This window comes from Dromaius novaehollandiae, chromosome 1 (genome assembly GCF_036370855.1).
Source record: "Dromaius novaehollandiae isolate bDroNov1 chromosome 1, bDroNov1.hap1, whole genome shotgun sequence".
NCBI classification, from domain to species: Eukaryota; Metazoa; Chordata; class Aves; order Casuariiformes; family Dromaiidae; genus Dromaius; species Dromaius novaehollandiae.
In genome coordinates this window covers 188628166-188649210 of record NC_088098.1, presented here as the reverse complement: position 1 = coordinate 188649210, position 21045 = coordinate 188628166, and the positions used below count along the sequence as shown (strand labels likewise).

The 21045-nt window shown below is 37.3% G+C and overlaps 1 protein-coding gene across 5 annotated transcripts in view; it reads right to left on the bottom strand.

The window, feature by feature from the left end:
- The window catches only part of FNDC3A (fibronectin type III domain containing 3A), a 123521-nt gene that overhangs the window by 8563 nt on the left and 93913 nt on the right, over positions 1 to 21045 (bottom strand). For all 5 annotated transcript variants that reach the window (XM_026108371.2, XM_026108370.2, XM_026108372.2 and 2 more), the window contains 12 exons: positions 20427 to 20480; positions 19673 to 19797; positions 15784 to 15958; positions 14842 to 14928; positions 11281 to 11419; positions 9474 to 9542; positions 7996 to 8114; positions 6813 to 6918; positions 6550 to 6725; positions 5400 to 5513; positions 2386 to 2535; positions 2018 to 2301 (listed from right to left, as the gene is read on the bottom strand). In XM_026108371.2, coding sequence (XP_025964156.2) covers positions 2018 to 2301; positions 2386 to 2535; positions 5400 to 5513; positions 6550 to 6725; positions 6813 to 6918; positions 7996 to 8114; positions 9474 to 9542; positions 11281 to 11419; positions 14842 to 14928; positions 15784 to 15958; positions 19673 to 19797; positions 20427 to 20480 — 1598 coding nt within the window. The remainder of the gene's footprint in view (positions 1 to 2017; positions 2302 to 2385; positions 2536 to 5399; positions 5514 to 6549; positions 6726 to 6812; positions 6919 to 7995; positions 8115 to 9473; positions 9543 to 11280; positions 11420 to 14841; positions 14929 to 15783; positions 15959 to 19672; positions 19798 to 20426; positions 20481 to 21045) is intronic.

The window sequence follows — 21045 nt, the reverse complement described above, 5'->3', positions numbered from 1 at the left end:
AAGGGAAGAGGGAGAAGGGAAGAGGGAGAAGGGAAGAGGGAGAAGGGAAGAGGGAGAAGGGAAGAGGGAGAAGGGAAGAGGGAGAAGGGAAGAGGGAGAAGGGAAGAGGGAGAAGGGAAGAGGGAGAAGGGAAGAGGGAGAAGGGAAGAGGGAGAAGGGAAGAGGGAGAAGGGAAGAGGGAGAAGGGAAGAGGGAGAAGGGAAGAGGGAGAAGGGAAGAGGGAGAAGGGAAGAGGGAGAAGGGAAGAGGGAGAAGGGAAGAGGGAGAAGGGAAGAGGGAGAAGGGAAGAGGGAGAAGGGAAGAGGGAGAAGGGAAGAGGGAGAAGGGAAGAGGGAGAAGGGAAGAGGGAGAAGGGAAGAGGTAAATCCATGGCTTAGGTTATTTTATCAGGTGAGTTTAAGGAAGACTACAGTAAAATTTTAAGGGCTTTTTAGAACAGAGTTGATTCATCTGAAAATAAAGGGGTAGTGTCCAGCCACTACTCTTACAAAATGCTGATATCACTGGTACCAGATCTCTGGGTGCCTGCAAACACAGGTCATCTTGGGTCTGCTTGGAAAAGGAAAGCAGAAACTAAAAGACGTCAAAGGACAAGTGGCTGAGGTGTTTGCAGAACTCGGTCACTGTGACAGGATTCTTTTTTTTGTTTGTTTTGGGTAGTCAATGGAAAACTCAACATTAGTAATAGGTTTACAATTAAGAATCAACACAAGTAGCCAAGAAATTTATTTCTAAAATGGAAAAGCAGAAAAACAAATCTGAGGCTACTTTGCATACTTCACAGACCTCAAAGGCAACTTTACAGATTAGCAAAGTGTGTCTAAACTAATTTTTTGTAGATTAAGGTTTGGTTGTTTAAAATAGTATCTAGGTAACAGGAAGAAAGTAATCACAATAATTCAATCTCTAAAACAACCAACAACCATGGTTTCAAAATACAGGAACATATTCAAGCTTACGAATAAATATTTTTTTTCCACTACAGCAATATTTAACATTATGTTAATTTACTGTAGTAGAGAACAGAGGTTGATATATATGATTGTTTTCACAAAGAAGCTATAGCTTATAAAATCCATTCTATTTCACTTCCATGAGTTAAATGCTTAAGTATCTTAGCAGTAGAAGCATCTCATTTTTCAACTTGCTGACACAGACAGCAACAGCTCTTTAAATTGCCAGCATTGTTGTTTAATAAGTATGAAATGCACAGAAACATTTTAGTCTTACATACAGCATTAAAAAAGGATGCAAAATAAATCTTTAAAATTAAGGATTCAGAAAATTACATACCCAGCTGATATCCTAGCTATACTGAAATCAGTATGACCTTAAATTCTGATTTCAGTGGGACTGACATTTTCCTCTAACACAGAGGACCTGTGCTTGTAACAGGAAGGTGGAGTGTCTAAAGGCAGAATTATGGATTTTTACGTTTATATTTTTCAGTAATCAAATATAAGGGATGATTTTGGTAAGAAAAATTCTCAAGAGACTTCAAACTGATTGATAGATTTTCACACTTACGTTCCCTCTGCTGAATGTCACCCCAATAGATGGTATTTCTGCAGAAATGGCATTGCAATGTGCGATGAGCTATCATTAGATCAGACAATACAGTCAATTAAGACTGCTGATATGATCCTTCCTTGGATGGATTTTTATCTTGTCAAACAGATTAGAGGTCATCTGTCTACAGACCAATGAGGACAAAGTAACTTTATGAATCTGAATCTGTAATCTGAATTCAGTTAGCAAACTGATGCATGAATGAGAGATACAACAGATCTACCACAATAAACAAACTAAAATAAATTGTTCTTGTAAGCAAAATAAAGAAACACAACTCATCTATTTATGAAGAGCATGATTACAAAGCTTCCCTGCGGTCCATGGTTACTTATCAATACTTCTCTGAGAGTAATGTAGAGAATAAAAGCTATATGGAAACAAACAAAAAAAGAAACTTCTCTTGTGGAAGGAAGAGTAGGCTGTCAAGTGCCTTTGCACAGCATACCTGTATGTTGTATCTGGTTGCAAACCATCTATAAAATAGCTCAGAACCTTCCCAACAGTTATTGGCTGCTTATCTCCAAAGTCTATGCTGTAGCCAAGGATTTCAGATCCATGGTCACAAGGTTTTTCCCAGCTTATAGCAAGGCATGTGGAAGGAGAATAATGTGGACTTTCAACTTCATCTTCACTTAGTCCCCGAAGACTAGTCACAACTGCAGGTACAGAGGCTGGAGTCATACATGCCACTACTTCACTGAAAGGGCCTGCACCTGCAATATTCACTGCCTGCAAATGCAAAGTAGACCATGTTTTTATGGCAGGGGTGATTCCTGTTTCCAGATTTCATTGACAAGAATTTTACCTCTTTACCTGAACCCTGCAATAGTATATAGTGGCAGGCAAAAGTCCCTTCACTTCACAGTTGAGCCCAGGCCCACAGTAAGAGATCTGCATGCATCCTTCCACACCGCCCCACTCCAGTCGATACTCTGTGACATCAGCTCCATTACAAATGGGAACCTTTAAAACGGATACAAATCGTTAGAACTTAAATTCACTAACTAAAAGCCAATCATACTCACCACATTTGTGTTGTTTTTTCTATAAATCAGCAGACTGTGGATAAAATTTTTATACCAATGTGTCAGAGGGCTGTAGAAATTCCATAGGAATTTCCCTCTGATCTGTTTGCTGATTTCTGATGTAATATAATACAAATAATGCATTATTTGCCTTCAGTCACCTATATTTTAAAATCAGTATTTATTGTCGCCGGCTACTCTACACAAAGCAAGCAACTATGATTTCAGTTGGTTAAATACAGAGGTCATCTAACTTGGGGCATTTAGCTTAGGTGACTAAACAGTCAACGGAAAGAGCTGGCCTTTTTGAGAGGGTGATTTACTGTACTAACATTTTCTCTGGCTGGGTCTAAAGTGCAGGGCTGACAAACTTTAAAGCACGCTGGTTGCTAGCTTCCCCATCTTCCACGTTAAGAGTCTCTTTCTTTGGAGCATATCATGGCTCCCTTGCATGGAAACCAGGTCGTGAGGGTAGTGTGAAGGGGGAAATGGTGTACTCAGTCTCATCTGAAGAGAGTCAGGAAGCGGCTGGGACAGGCACGTGTCTGCTCAAAATGCCCATTTTTCTTCACTGCCTTCCCTAGGAATCCACATGTAGCCTCTCAGTTTTGAGAATTCAATGATTTTAATACTCCCTCAGAAATAATTATCTGAGATACAGTAAGTTCAGGAGTACCAGTGTCAGATGTAGGAGATAAGACTACAGAAAGATTTCAGCAGTCAGTGTAAAACACAAACAAAAACCCTAAAAAGCCAAAAAATCCCCCAAACCAACAAAATTCTATTTTGTCATGGAAAAAAAACAAAAAAAAAAAAATGCTGCTGCTGTTTTCAACTAGCTGTTCCAAGACAGCAACCACACTGAGGCACGGGATAATGAATAATTGCTCCAAAGCATTTTTTTTCTTTCTTTTGAAGGAAAGAGAGGATTCCTTGGTTTCAGCATTAGCTTATGTGAAGATAAGTGACTGCATATAAACATCATTTGAAAGGATAACATTTGATGATTCTGAGCTGTAATTGATAGGGACTCCCCTTCTCTTCTCTAATTTACGATGAGGTGTGCTTGGTCCAAAGAACTCTACATGGCCACTGAACAGACAGTGAAGATGGAGACACTTCTCAGTGTTACCACTGCTGCTCCTTTAGCTCTAGCGGAGTTTACCTCAACTGAAGCACAGCAATCCAATCCAACAAGTTCACAGATGATGTTAAACTGGAGGGAAGTGTTTGACATGCTGGAGGGAACAGCTGTCAGAGGGATTTCAACAAGCGGGGGCTGACAGAAACCTCATGAAGTTCAACTAAGGGAAATGCAAACACAAGGTCCTGTACCTGGGATGGAATAACCCCATGCAAGAGTACAGGCGGAGGACTGACTGGCTGGGGAGCAGCTTCACCAAAAAGAGGCTGGGGGTCCTGGTGGGCAAACTGAATGTGTCAGCAAATGTGTCCTTGATGAAGGCTAACTATATACTGGGCTGTAGTAGCAGAAGTGCAGCAAGAACGTTAGAAGTAGTACTGATTACCCTCTACATAGCACTTGGGAGACTGCATCTGCAAAACTGCATCCAGTTTTGGGTTCCCCACAACAAGGAGGACATTGACATACTGCAGCAAGTCCAGCGGAGGGCTAGCAAGATGGCTTGGGGACTGCAACACATGATATTTGAGGAGAGGGAGAGAATGGGGTGTATTCAATCTTAAGAAAAGAAGGTTAAGGGGAGATCTTGTTGTTGCCTTAAACTACTTATTGCGAGGGTACAGAGAAGACCGTGTCAGATTCTTCTTGGAGGTGCACAGTGACAGGACAAAAGGCAATAGTCTCAACGTGCAGCATAAAGGATATTTTGACTAGATGTAAAAGAAAAAAATTCACAGCGTAAGACATTTTACCCACAGAGGCTGTGGACTCTCCATCCCTGGAGATATACAGAACTCAACTGGACACAGCCCTGAGCAATCTGGTCTAAATTTGAAATTAGCCCTGCCTTCAACAGGGCGTTGAACTAGATGACATCCAGAGGTCCAACCCTACCTTAATTATCCTATGAATCCATGAAGCAGGTATCTAAAATTGGTCAAATTAATCCTACCAAAATATCCTAAGAGGTTTTTTTCAAAAGAGTTTGCCTTTTAGACAATTAAAGAGAGCCCTTCTGACACCTCCCATATGAAACACTGAACTTTTCCTTCCAGGTAAAATGTACTAATCTTTTCTTTGTGTGGTTCTATAAATTCAGATGCTTCACTCCATCTCAAACAATTAAAAAGCTGTGTGTAAACGATATTTCCAGATAGAATCCTCCTTTTTATAAGCTTAATTTTTATTTACTGCATTCTTTTTAAATCAGATGACTAAATACTACAGCTTTATAGGAAGTCTGTTAGGCTTTTGCTACATTATTACTGATATAATTATATAAAATCAAATCAGCTTATAAAAAACAGCAAGTGTACAATAATCCACTGTATTATGTGGATGTATTTACTGTAAAGAAACATAATTACATTAAAGAAAAACTTTAAGAAGGGCCTGCATCACTCAGAAATACAGTGTAGCATTTGTGGGAAAACTCTTAAACAGAAGAAGAAAGTAAGATCTCAAGTGTCTGCAGATTACTGAGTTATGGCTGACATATATTGGTATGGTTTATGAACCTCTAAGGTCTCACCTGAAAAATACTGGATAATCAGGTAAGCACGTTTAAAAATGTGATTAAAATATAGTCATAAGCTTTTGAATTTGGACTTAATTTAAAAGACAAGCATGTTAAGATAAAGATGACATTGCATTCTTACCTCCCAAGACACCTGGGCACATGCAGCAGATCTGCATGCCACTTGAGGGGGTCTGCACTGATCTGGTGGTCCAGGTGCTGTAGTAATTTCACATTTTTCTGAGTAAGGTCCAAACTATTAAAAAGGAAGTTCATGTAATTAACTTTCAAAACCAAAATTACTACTTCTTAAATGACAGTTTGCCATAGTAGGAGCATGTAATAGTCTGAAACTTTGCATTACTTGCTTACAAAATATATCTCTGTAAATTGTGGATTAAGGATTTATTTCAGCATTTGACTATTTCTCAGAATAAATGCAAGACTCTTTTTTTATGGCAAATGCAATCAGAATAAGTCTGATATTTTGAACTCTAAGGCAAAACAGGAAAGTATGCTCCAAATCCTTCTTTCAAAGCTACGTGAAGGCTACACCACAGTGACAGAGAACAGTGTGCAACTGCCTATTATTCTTAATCTAAATGAAACAAAGGATTCAAAAAATACTACATCTATAAACTAGTCTTTTAGGAGTTAGAGGTTAGGTCAGTACTTCTAGGTGTTAAGCTGCAGACCTCTCCATAAAAACTGTTATGATCAGCTGACACTGTTTATCAAGCGAATATTACTAAACAATTGGAAGCTCTCCTGTCTCTGTCTTTAAATCAGGACCTTGGCAACATAAATAAAGCTTGTTCTACAACAAAAGTTTATCTAAAAACATCTAGCTTTCCAACAGGAGAATATATTCTTATACCTGACAAAACATGTACTCGGAGGTTAAACAAAATAACAGAAGAAAGTCAGAAAATGCTAATTATTTTGTTCTAGAAAGCTTACATCTACAAAGATAAGGGGCAAAGAGTTTATAAAGCTTTATATGGAAAAGTTTACTATCTTATTCACATTTTTCCAATGTCATTATTCAGATATATAACTAGCTGTATTCTCTTCTTTTCATCTAAAAAGCCCAGAAATATTATAAACTGATGCTTAACTATTTGCTCCCACACAGCAATAATTTATGTGAACCAACTGAATCTATATTAGGAAAACCTGATTATAAAAATTATCTTAAAAAGTGCTTCTTTTAAAAGAGAAGACTTCAGAGAAGACCATAGTGACTGCACTCTCTGCAACTCATTTCATTCCATTTCAGACTGCCTCCTTACCCCAGCCTTGTTAGCTGCTCGCAATCTGAAGTTGTATATCCTCCCTGGAAGCAGACTGCTCACTGTGCATTCGATATCAGCACCCTGGTAAACCTCTCTGTGTTCATCAGTTTCCATCTGAAACATTTCCAGACCGTAACAGGTAATGGGTGAACCACCATCGACCTGAGGTGGTCCTAAAAATAAGAAAGAAAAAATTGTTTAATTTTAACACCTAACACATTTTGATCCCTTGCACTCACTAACAGTCATAGTACAATTACCCCAGCGTAGCTGAATTTCTCTTGCTCTTGGTCTACCCTGTAGCCTAGGAGGCTGGCATGGACCAGGAACCACTGCTGGTGTCTGCACTAGTAAAGAATCAGATGTCTGCAAAGAAAAAAAGATTAATGAAGTCATTTAGCCAAAACAAGCGCTGTCAATTACTGCACAAATAAAAGCAAGTTCTTGAGGCAGAAACAGGATCTTCCATTTCTTGAACACAGCCTCAAATACATGAAGTCACTTAAGTGACCTGGTATGTATTATTTAGAATACCTATATGAAACATGCTAAAGTGATCACAGGATAAGTAAAAATAACTTTTGTCTTTGTGTTTTTGCACACGTACAAGAAGTAGAATTAAAAACAAAAGTTATATATCAGTACAAACCTAGCATGGATGCCAGAAGTATGACATGCTTACTGAAAACTCATTTTCTTTTCCTCATGGGAGCAAACTATTGCAGTTTAATGCACACTAAGGGTTATGTACTTCTTTCTGTGCAGAAACCTCTCAAGAAGCACACATGGGCAAAAATGACAATCAGAAATGATAAAAATGAAATTTTCACTTTTTCATTGCTTAGTAAGATTTAATACGCAATGAACTTCCAATTCCTATTTGGAGAGTGCACAGGAACATATAGCATAATATGTATATGTGAGGGAGCACGGTAGGACATACCAAATTATTAGGGAATACTGAAAAGTAGGGCAATGTGAACAGCTTGATAGTGGCTGACACAAATGCTGGAGGAGACTACAGAGCACAAGCCTGGCAGCTTGAGGAAGTGCGCCTTCCTTCCCTACCAGGTGGACTGGCTCAGCTGATTAGACAGAGTACTAGACAGATCACATGGCAAACATGCAATTTATATTGCTGCCTTGGGTTAGGACAGTATAGACTTAAGAAAGGTCATTCTAGCAATGCATTTTACAGAAAAAAGACACAGTATCCGATTCTGTAAAATACAGTATAAGAAGGGAACATTCACATTCATTGTTTTAAGATACGGGCAGAAACACTGTGCATCAATACTGGAACTCTTCTGAGGTGCTAATTATGGCTATTTTGTTATGCACTTCTATACAACTATTCCTCTGACAGTATTTGCTATTAACTGCTGGACCAGGTTTTTTAACACTAGAGGTTTTATTTAATAAAAAAATATTAGCTCGTATTACCGTGCTCTGTCCTCCTTCCCCAATGCAATACACACGTAAGCGATAGGAACAACCAGGATTTAGTCGGTCACACAAGTGTTCCCTAGCAGCTCCACTGTATATTATGTCCCATTTGTTTCCTGAAAGGTCAAGAATAAACGTGCAATGAACCAAGGTGTAATGTTCCACATTTCAGTACCAGCCACGGCAGGTATCCTACTTTCACTAAATAAGTGTGTGCCTGATATCTGTCAAAAAAATTTAACGCTTACTTTGAGTTTCATGGAAAAGATTTAATTATCACATAAAAATAGCTTCCTAGACAAATTTGTGTAAATTTGCTGACGTGTAATATCTCCCTTATTTGGTTTTCACATTAACTAAAGAGAGAATTTACCTTTAATAAAGTAGTTATTACTAGGCCAGCAAGTGCTTTTAAACATCATAACCAGATTAATAGGCAAAATACGTAAGTAAGAATTTCCATGGAAAAGAAACTTTTAATTGCATCATGTACATTCATTTTGCACATTGTGACTACAATTTACAATTGATAAAGCTTGATCCTGTATTCCTGAATGGCCCAGCAGCACCTGAAATAACGATTTCATTCTCTACTATTCAGCCAGATTCTTAATTCAGAACCTCGTTAGCACTCTCTCTCTCTTTCTAAGAGCTTACGTTGGAAACCCGGGCTCTTCAGTTGCCCAGCAATTCAATGCATCCTATAATTTCAGAGCATTAGGAACTAAACGTGACACACAGCTCACTTCATCATCATCAAAGATTCAGGTAAATCATTCTGAAGGTGATTTAACGCAAACATGCACTCAGGAAAGTGCTACTCTATGTATTAAAACCACCACAGGTGTCACCCCTGATGGAGCTGCCTTTATAATTTGGGGGATGGTGCACTGTTTTAATCTGACACAGCACTGGAAAAGTATACATTTTCATTCTCAACATGACTGTTCCTTAATTCAAGATGGTTACTTAAAACGCCTAGATTTTCAAATAATTTAGCTGGATAGCTTTATGCCCGATTTTGAAATATTATTATTTCACTTGTGCATGAAAGGACAGGAAACATAGCAAACACATTTTTTTCTAGCTGGATCACTGTTCTCATTTAATGCTAATAAATAGGACACTAATGTTCCATTCATCTCTGCCACACATGAAGCAAAGCTGTGTGACCCTGTCTTTGCTGCCCTAAACTTATTGTAATACAGAAAAATGTCATTTGACTTCCAAAACAGAATACTTCTAAGCAACAGGTTAAACCAGGAGCATTCCTTGCTGGAGTTTTGTGGCATCTTTCTAAGCCAAAGAAATAGGACTTCCAGTATATCAACATCGCTATGTTTTTAATTATCACAATCCCCTGCAATAACATTCATTATTATAATACATATTTCACTCGTCCCATATAATTTATAACTAAAGACATGCAAAAAAGAACATACAGCTCAATGCAAACATATACGTCTAAAACTTACCATTTAAGCCTTCAGACATTTCCACGACGTATGTATTTATTGCTGCTCCTCCATTGTCTTTTGGTGGATCTATCAAAAAATAGCAAGATTCCAAATAAGCAATGTAGATTAAAATCTTTGTAGCTTTCTGGGAGAATCTGCAAAAGGCACAACTGACACCAGCTGAACAGGGGTGCTCATTTAGATAGACGGCCATAGCATCCGAGTTCAAGAGAGTGAAAAGCCATTCGAATGCCCCACTATCCAAATCACAATCCGGATCACAACCCTTGTATAATCTGTGATTGGAAGTCTAGCAAGTGAATCCAGCACCTGGGAGATGCCGTAGCCAACATTTCAGTTACTCTGAAGTGCCACGGAAGGCAGCCTGATTATGGTTTTGGGGACATAGATCCTCATGGTCCTGTAATTTGCACTGTAGATAGGAAAAAATTCTTACCGTACTGATCTACAAGTAACCATATTTCAAAATGACTTACGGACAGCATTTCAAAAAACTTTAAATATTTTGGGACAGAATGGAAAAGAGTTCAGAAGTTCTACACTGAAAAAAATCTCCTAAATGTTTGATGACTCTACTAGAAATTGAGCAGACTATCCTCTCCTAGGACAACATTCAAGCACAAGATATGAACCTACAGAAACAGGTTTGACATATCTTTGACATATTATCCTCCTGCTCTTTCTCAGAGCTGACTTAAAGGACACCAAAATTAAAATAAAGTGGAAAAACAGTATTTTTGACAAACATAAAGGCAGTGTAATACTTTAACATACAAGGGCACTGCTACCACAACATTACATTATGTACGTGCTGGAAGAAACCTTATCGGCTCTTAGGCATTATTCTTCACATCACACATGCGAAATAAAATGAGACTTATACAGTAAATAAAATTTTTTTGCTTAGAAAGCAGCAGTCAATTTACCCCAAATAAGAAATCAAATTATCACATTGTCACTCATGCAAAAACAGATTATACTTCAAAAATGATTATAAGAAGTTCTATATAAAAATTTACTCCAGAAATTTTCTATTTACAAGTTAGATATTTCCAATGACTTCATATATTATAGGTAAAAGATTATACCCATAATATACCCATTAAACCCATAAGATTAAATTTTCAGGCCCTGATTCAGCAAAGCACTATGCAAAAATGCAACACTGGACCTGCTGAGCACTACTTGAACTCTACAAGCTTTTATGAATGCAAAAGAACTTCTGACACTAAAGAGACTATTACAAAGAAATAGGTGAGAAGTTTAACTACTTGTGACAAAAAATAAAACCTTTAACTGTTTGGTTTTCTGCTAAAGTCTTGTATCACACAGAACTGCTTCACCTTCTCCTAATTCACATCATAATGGTAAAAAAACTGGAAAGGAAGAGTTTCCCCAGATCCTTAGCGAATAAAAACATTTATCTATCAAAACGAATATTTCTAAGAAATAGGTTAAACTTGGAGCAGCTCTTGATAAAGCAGAATTTCGTGGCATTTGATTTTTGTGTCAGAGAAACAAAACTTCTTAGTACACAAATCAACACTGCCTTTTTTTAAAGAAAAACTATTGCAGTCCCTGTAGTAACAGTTCCTACTATAATTATATATATTATTCTTCCCACATAATTACACTCTCACATTGCCACCCGAAGTATTTTGGATCAATATTTTGCTCAGCTGAGCCATTATGATCCATTTTGACGGAACTGAGAGCAAAATACTGAAATAAAATCTTGCCTTCTACATACCTACATATATAAAATACAGAGGACAATCTATACAGAGCTGGACAGTAACCTTACCCCAAACTATTTTAAAACTCTGTGCGTGAATTTTTCCTTTCACTGAGGGCTTTGAAGGTACTCCAGGCTTGTCTGGGCAAGTAACATATTCTACTGCCTCACTTGGACAGCTTTTGCCTTCTGAGTTATAGGCAGTGACCTGTGAATACATAAAAAATTATTATAAACACAGAACACATGCATTTGCTACTGGTTTGCTATTTCTTGTTGATGATAAGACAAAATTTAGATGTATGTGTAGCCAGATAGATTGATAATAAATCAAAAGAAATAAAATTATCATATACCTTCATTCTGTATTTTCTGTTAGTCCCATAGTTAGTCAACCACTTTACTGAAATTAAAAACTGCTGTGAATTGCCAGCAAGAAAATTTTAGTCCTTTAAAAAATGAAAAGATTAGTCATTGTAAAATTGCAAAAAATCACAAACCTTCAATATTCTCCAGATTTTCAAATATTGTTGTCTAAAATTAGACTCCTACATCCTTATTCACGCACATAAAGCAGCCTGACTATAAAAGGTACTCAGGAGCTGCAGATCTCAATGACATTAATGGAATCTGTGGCTGCACACAATCACACAAACTATCGTATTCGGAAGTCAAGGATTTGAAAACTTGCTTTTTTAAACAATCTGAGATGCTCAGAAATTAAGAAGAAACACTTCTTTTTACTGGAGTTATGCAGTTAATCTATAATGAAATATAAGTGTAAAAAAAAAAAACTTTATAAAAGCATAGAAACAGAAAAGATGAAAAATATATACTGCAAAGTGGCAACTTTTAAACCACAGTATTAAGTCAGTGCTTTCCTCAATTCTCATAAAAAAAGAACAAAATAAATTATTATTTTTTTCAGATTCAAGCTTGACCTGACATCATAATAAAATATTTATTAACTGTGTTACGGTTTCTATTTTTTAATCTGGAAGAAACAGTGCTAAAAGTTAAACCTTCAAAACCCTACACTAAATTAGCCATCTCAGCACCAGAAAACTATTTATTGCATGCCCTTACTAATTAACTATGGTGCAAGTGCTCATTTAACAGCAATATATGAATAGCAATTTGGATATTATAAAGATTCCACTAATTTCACTGAAGGAACTTAGAAGTACTAAAATGTTAATTTTAGTTGTAATTCACTTCCCCTCTAAGTCAAAATATTGTTGTGTAATTAAGGAGCAAAAAGTGATGTTTTACCAACTGCTAAAAAAATCTGTATAATTAGGATAATTTAAGTAGTGTTCCTATACTTTTACCATACCTTCTTTTAAGTAAACACATTTGGAGATAAAAAAAAAAAAGTGATTGTACAAATAACTTGCATTAACAAAAGAAAAGAACCCCTCCCATTTTGAGGGAGACATTGAGAAATTGGAGAGTCTAGCAGACAGCCAACAAGATGATGAGGGGGTAGGAGAACCTGACATTCAACGAAAGGTTGAAGGTCTTGGGTTTGTTCTGCCTAAAGAAGAGAGGGCTTGGTGGGTGGCTGTAATCACAGTCTTCTAATCCCTAACACGTAGTTATGGAAGAGATGAAAGCACTCCCTTCACAAGGATGCATGGTGACAGGACAAGAAGCAGTAGGCACAAGTTGCATCAGAAAAAATTCTGGCTGGGTCTAAGAAAAGCATTCATCACCACGAGAACAGAGAAGGTCCCAGAGGACTGGTGGGACCTCTCTTGCTGGAAATACTGAAGCCTCAGCTTGACAGGGCTAGGACAGGGCTGAATAGGCTAATCTAAGGCCCTGCTTTCAACAGAAAGTTGGCCCAGATGATCTCCAGAGGTCCTTTCCAACCTAGACTTTTCTATGATTCTAAGAAAATAAATTATTATTCTTTATACTTCCTGGTTGTGCCTGCAGTTAGTTTAGCACATATTCCTGTTTGTTCCTAGCAAAAAAGAAAAAAGAAGGCTCAAATCAGCTGAAACTACAAATTACATAAAAATCAATTATGTTTCATGTGGCTTTTAAATTTGTTTAAAAATTCAGCAGAATCCGACTGATAGCTGTAATGTCAGGACAGACTGAGAAGAGGAAATGTGAGCTAACATGCTTCTCAGACATTATATCTCCAGATACAGTTTACAAGATTAACAATTATCTGGTTGTCTTTGTGCTCTTAAAAATGAAGTTAAACAGGCACAGTTAGCATTTATGTATTATAATAAGTTTTCCAATGGTTATAAAGCTTCTTTCAAAAGCCTTAAGGAATAGTACTACTAATTAAGTCTTTCACTGTATAATAAAAAATAAAGACTGAATTAACACAATATTTGTTTCTCCTTTATACCCTGTGTGCAAGTGAACAGAGACTTCTGTTCCTAAGTCTGTGAGACTTAACAAAAATCAGGTAAGAACATTTTGATTTTTTATTTCTATTAACAAACTTAGGATGCTTAAGTTAACTACATATATACTAGTAACATGCACGATTAACATGTATGATTACTTTCAAAGCAACACTATCATAAAGTTCTGCAAAAGCTAGTTGCAAAATAATTTGCTGTTCTTTAGTTTAAATACATATTTGACCATAACGTGCTCTAGGTAACCTTGCTGGAGCATGGGGGTTGGACTAGATGATCTCCAGAGGTCCCCTCCAACCTCAACCATCCTGTGATTCTGTATACACTACATAATTTTTAATTATTTAATTAGCAATCCTGTTACAGATAAAATCCAAGTATTGTAAGAGGAATGTTTATCATAACTTTTTCTTGCTTCTTAAAAAGGTAAACCTATTCAGAAGCGTCAAATACCTGTTATAATCTGAAAAGGAATCTTTAAATGTTTTAGTGTTAATTAAAAAAACAACCAAACAATCCAACTCCAAAGAGCTATCTTTTATGCTACAGAGATGCTGTTTTTCAGCAGCAACTTGTACTTCCTTATGAAATAGTATTTTAAGTGCATACGAGACAGCAGCTATCAATACTTTTTCCCCTTGTAGACGGAGATGAGATCAGTCTGACTCAGCTTCAGACTGCGGGATGCGCACCAGCTGTGTTCCAAAAGCCATGCGACTGTTCAAGAGCGGCTTGATCCCAAGCTGGTAAGTTCAGGTCCTCCAGGCTTCCTACAGTGGGCTCAGTGCCATGGTAATCTGAATGTTTTAGTAACTTGGCTATCAGTGCTGTGTTAGCGCTGATCGCGGCTTCTGGATCAAAGTTAGTCCGTACCCCAACACTTTTGGATGCATTTAGAGTCTACTTACAAACCCTATCAAGTAATATTACCTGAGTATTAGCAACACAGAACCCAAATTTAAAGAAAAACAAAACAAAACACAACACACAACTGTTAAGACCATGGACTCATTAGCTGGAATGACGCATTTCAAGATGCCTGCAATTGTGTTCTGCCCTTTCTAAGGTCCCCATTCCTGCTACAGAGATGGTTAATGAAGCAGGTGTTCAGCTCCTACTGTCTTAAGAGACTGAAATTGTAAGAGGATTGGCATCAAATTTGGTTTTCTTTAAAATAAGCCCTCCCCCACTTCTGAGTCAGAATCTCAAGCGAATAAAACACAAAATACATGAAAAATCTTACCCTAAATTTGTATTTTGTACTACGCCTCAGATTCTTCACTATGTAGGTAAGATCATCACCATCAAATTTTGGCTTGAAACCATATCCCTGCAGAATTAAATATGATTATTTGAAACACTATTTATAGACCAGACTGTGTAACATCATTCTAACAAAAAAAACTACTGCGCTTCAGACAGTAATTATTATGCCTCTCTGTAAAGTAGTAAGTGTAACTTCATTTTGCAAACACAAGATATTTTACTTCCACCATGTGGGATGTTGTACATGGAAATGAAGTACAAAAATAGTGGAAAAAAATCAGAACCAACAATGCTCATGCAATTCCAATTCAGAAGAGAAGAAAAGAAGAGTAAAAGAAAAATGTATCTATTGCCAACAGAAGTAATACTAAACACTTTTGATGGGTAAAACTGTAACAGGACTCACTTTAAAATGAATGAAGGTGGACAGACTGAAATGACATCTAAAGGGACCAAGGGACCACACTTCACGCTGCAAGGACTTTATTCCAGCTCTTGGAAGACTTAATTTTTACACACATTCAGTCACACTCACAGAGTTAAAAGTAGCCTAAAAGCCTTTGCAGGATTTGGGCTTAATAAGACTAATAAAGATTACTGTTATAATAAATGGTAAAGCTATGTGGCTTGGTCACAGCAAAGGCAAGTCATTGGTTTTGTTTTGGAAAATTCAGTTTCTCCCAAGCCAGCAAAAAAGACCAAATAACATGTAATATAATAGTTTACCTTCGGCAAGATAGGAAATCAAGTAAAGAACTTTCTGACCATTTCATTTAAACATATTTAACTTTATGAAATTTCACAAATACACCTTAAAACATTCCTGTAGAATACCCAAGCAGAATTATTGTTACACTTAAATGCAACAGTGCATCACTACAGTCTGTTTTCTTACTGAGAATAAGCATTCTACACTTACTGAATTCTCATCCTCCATCTCTAATATATATGAGATTCCTTCATCTGATGGTGTTCCTGAGGGTTTAGTCCACTGTAGAGACAACCAAGTAACTCCAGCATTAATCAGCAAAGGACTTGCTGGTGTGGTTGGGGCAGTGCCTGAGGTATGATACAGGACTTCTTCACTAAAACCGCTGTTTAAAACAAACAGTATGTAAACTAACTGGACACAATAATTAATACTTAGAATAACATAATTCTTACTAAACAGAACTACGACAACTTCTTGGACATGCGACAACTTCTTGGACATGCGCACAACTGGAAATTGCAAGCTGGTACATGCAAATGGCTTATCAACTTGCCTATGAGTGTCAGTAACAAAATGTTTGAACAAGGTTCGTGTGTTCATATTTGAAAGACTTCTGTATACCATACAATTTTGATATGTTTTGCTAACCAAAATATTTAGCTTTTTTAATATTAAGTCATTATTCTAAAACTTGCACAATGATGTACTAATACCACAGTGCCCTTCTATTCAGAATGAAAACACAGAGATAAAAGCACATAGAGAAGGACCTCAAAATGCATTTTGCTTCCCAGGCAGCAACCTACGCAAACTGTTACATGCTTCATACTGTGAAGTATTAGTTCCTCAGAAAATAGTAGTCCAATAGTCTCATGCAATGTTACGTTACTTGAGTTGCCAATATCAAAGTCTTACTTTACAATGAATGAAAGTACAGTGTACACCAGTGAATCTTCTAACAAAACTATGTTAACCGTATCTGATGACTCTGCGAGAGCCTCACTTGAAGTGAAAACAGAAATAAGTTACAGAAAGAAAAAGCTACTGTGAAACAAAAGGGATGTAAAGCAGTACTACTCTTACACAGATGGCCTGATATACATCCAGCTAAATTCTGAACAACTGTTCTCAGCTGACATCAGTTAGAAATTTGCCGTTTCTCTATCAGATCTGAAGAAAAGCTTGCATGCTTGAGAGCTTTTCTCACTTCTTTTAAAATACACCAAACTAGTTTCATAAAGATACAACTTCACTGTAAAAGCTATGCTCACTTAAGTGAGCATCAGGGAGCCTGGAAAATTAAATTTTTTGTATGGCCTGAACAACAGAACCAGCTAAATACCCTGTATGTCAAAACTTGACTTTCCTGAACAATCTGAGTATGAAGCTACCTTGACAAAACAGATGTGAAGACTATGCAGACATGCACACTGTGAAATGGACTGTGAAGCAGGAAACAAAAAAGTGAAGTAAAGCAAGAGGAAACTTTTTAAATTTGGGGAAATAGTTCTTTTTCTTGAAAAAGTAACAAGCAAGAAAATCTCTGAAACAAAGATGTAATCCACATATGAGAAATACTAAAAAAAAAAATCTCAGCATTATGTAGGCAGGCTAAGAAAGCATAAAGAGAGGCTAGACAAACACCAAGCCCCTCTCCGTTCACAACAAACTACTGAAGCAGTCACCTCAGAAACAGATCTAAAAAAAGTATTAAAAAAACTAACCAACCAACCAATGTAGAGTTTCAATTTTTTTTTACTTGTTTGAACCACTCCAAAATACACTGAAATCAACTAAAAGAGCTTCAGTGATTCCCACACCGGAATGGCTCTTAAACAATTCACTTAAAAGTACAATAATACCATCCGTCTTTAAATAGATTTTATTTTCCAATTGTTTAGCCACTGTTTCATGTGTGGTTAGAATTAGGTTTCAAAACATGAGTAACTTACAAAGACAATTATCTGTTTTTGTTGATAACATCATTTAGACAAAACCCTGTCTCCAGAAGCCTGAGGTTCCCAGCATCCTTCATATGAAATGAACTGCCACTCTATCTTAATAAATATTATTTGAAGAGACCTCTTAATTAAATAATACTATAAAGACAATAAAGTGCATCTTTATAGAGATATGAAATATTGATTTATAAATCTACTCAGCATGATTAGTTTAAAAAAAAAAGGTACTTAACTGATCTGTGTCTTCCACTAGCTTACACTGCAAAAGTGTGTAATGTGTGTAGATACTCCTAGAGGGTATATTTACACTCAGAAATAAATGGGGAACAGGAAGAGGACTTGAGCATTGGACCCTGCTTAACTCACAGACCACTCCCTGTCTTTATTTTTTGAATGCTTCCAAATAACTGTCATCAGGACAAAATCCAGGAGCAACTCAGTGAATAGTTAATTCCAGAAAGATCTTCCAAAAGGCAGTACTGTAATAACAACTGTGCTGGAGCACACCAAAAGTCAACCTAGCCCATTACAGGGTCCTGTGACAGCATCCCAAAGCAGGTGACTAAGGAAAGATATAAGAACAGGGAATATGTACAATACTGCTTTCCCTAACTGTTTTCCAAAGCCTTCCAATGTGCATCTCAAAGACCTCCTGAGCCAGTTTCTATGTACTTAAAAGTCTGCAGAAGATTTCTTTTGTCCAGCATGAATTATTCTGCCCCAGGTCTGGCACACTGTCCTTTACACAGTCTTTCAACACTATTCAAGCAGGTACTGCTCTCTCAAACATGTCCTTATCAGCCAGCCTTATCCCTTCACCTGAAGCCTAGGAACCACTCCCAAGAACTCATGCCTCCAGGAATGTAGGTAAAGGAGGAAAAAACAATTCTTTTTTTTTTTTTTTTTAAGTTCTCACATCCTCTATTGAAGCCTGATGTCATTCATTCAAAAATTCAAAATGATGCTTGTGCTTTATAACTCCTGAAAAGTAGCTATTAAAAATAAGAACCCCATATCCTAAACATTTATAATAAGCTCTAGAAGTTCAGGAGGATTTTGTACTGTCATATTCTGCCCATTTCCCAGGTTAACATGGCACTGAAAAACCCTAGGCAATCGGAGAAATCCAGGTAACAGGTATAATGAAGTACAACAAAGAGCACAATGTAGATGTACCTGCAGGAGGCAGTGTGCTTTTCACCAGACTTACTTGCTGCTCCAGTAGAATTACCGACACATCTTTATACTGTTGTCACTACAGCTCTGAATTTAAGGAGGGGCTGATAAGCCCTGGAAAATTGCTACAGGAGCTCAAGAAACTATCTGAGGTCTGGCAACACGTCAGAGCAAGTATGCTTCACTCAAACCCAGAGCAGCAGAGGGCATGGTAAGAGGTCCCCTTCTGGTCTGCACAGCATCAGCACAAGTACGGCAGGGTTTGACAAACCATTCATCTCTGGCCCTTCAGCTCGTCTACTTATCTTTGTATCACGATCCCCAGTGTTTTAGCAGGAGCCCTTATCACATCAGACACAAAAGCCACAATTGCAATGAATCTGTGAGTCTGTGCAACGTGGTGCTTTGCCAAAAATGCCACTACTAGTTAGAGAGAGCAGGGAGTAAGAGGGAGTGAGAGGGAGCACGTACAGGGTAGCAACTTCTGTGAAGTCAGTGCAAGTCTGCAAAGACTGAAGCTAACAGCCAGCAGGGCCCGAGCTGATTCCCTGTGAGAGCAGCCGGGTGTCTGTGCCATGCTCTCCATGCTAGCGGTGCTGTGTACTAATGTTTGAGCAGGTTGCTAAGGGAACGAGGCTAAGTCTGACAAAAGTGGCTGTATTATTTGCAGACTAAGCTGCTTCTAAGGAGGGCTGAGATTTGTAGTATGTATGTGGTAAGTATGTACATATGTAGTAGCTGCAGTATGTAGCCATACCATGCTGGGAAACAAGTGGTTCTGCATTCACAGCACAGGTAATCTGCCAATTAGATAAACTGATCACATACTGTAAATTAACTATATAGATCCTATTTGGACAGAAGTCGTGTTTCTTTGAATGCCAACACATGCTTTTCCTAAACAAGCATATATGTGCACATATGCATTACATGTTTATGTATATAGTAGTAGTATTTACCTCATCCCCATGTCATTTTTGGCTGCTAGCCTAAAGGTGTACCCCATTGCTGGTGATAGTTTAGTAATCCTATACTGCTTCTGTTGGCCATAATAACACTGGGAAAACTCTCCATTCCCTTTTCCCTAAAAAAAAAGAAAAAAAAGAAAAAAAAAGAAATAAATTAATCACATTAAATTAATGAGTCTATCAATTAAAGTAACAAAAACTTCAGGTCAACTAATTTTTTGAAGTTTAACATAACTCAAGAATGTCCCAAATACTCAGGTATTATATAACATTTTGTATATACATTGAATTACTTCCCACCCCCTCCCCCCACATCCATTCCCCAGCTCCACAGGGTTGGGAGGAAAAAGCAGCACAGACAGCTTCTACAGCCCTGCCATCTCCCTCTCAGGTTAGTTGTCCAGGTAGGGACCTGAAGATATTTGTGGAGACATAGCTGACTCATCCTTTCAGGACAAAAGGAAGGGTGTCTCCACTGTCAGCTCTAGAGGGAAGTATTTGACCACTGATGAAAAAAAGACACTATCAAAAGTGACAGATTCATGTAATTAAAAAATACCTGTTAAGTTATATATTCTAAGAAAAAAAAGGGAAATAACTGTTTTCATAATCCCTTCAGGAATTCAGTATTTGTCACATGTCTGTGTACAAAAGTCATATTTTTCATACAACTTGATGTGTACAGTCACATATAGCTACTTTTAAAAACTATAAAGTGAAAAATGCAATAGAATAACTTGCTTACTTCATCCCATTCTAGAAGGTAACTGTGGATTTTAGAACCATTGTCACAAGATGCCTGCAAAAGGAAGGAAAGAAAATTAGAACTCTAACTGGATATAAGATCACTTAAGGAAAAATGCATATATTGGTCATTTAATCAAATCATGACAAGTCCAGTGGAGAGCAAATGATGCATTCCTCATACGACTGGTTCACGTGCTAAAGCAGTCCTAGTTTGGTCTCCATTCAATGGATGCTTGTATCAATTTCTTTCTTTTTTTAATTCAGACTTGGAAAAAGTGTTCTGGTAGCAGTGTAATATACTGTTCTACAGAAATTTTCTGAGCAGCTAGACTGCAGGTCTGCTCAAATCTCAACCTTTCCAGACGATGCCATTTGCTTTCCATAAATAAGCTTATGTTCAATAACAGAGAAAGAAATTGGTTCTATAGCACAGAAATTAATTATCCAAGTTGCAGGAGACAGGAACTCAAACCAGTCTCTTCTGTTTCACCTCAGTAACTTTATCTACAAAGGCTCTTGGCTTTTCTGTGAATCCTTTTCTTTTTGATAAAGTCTACATTTAGTCCAGAGAACCTTTCTGATAAAAGTATGCCTGAAACCGGTATGTTTGATGAAAA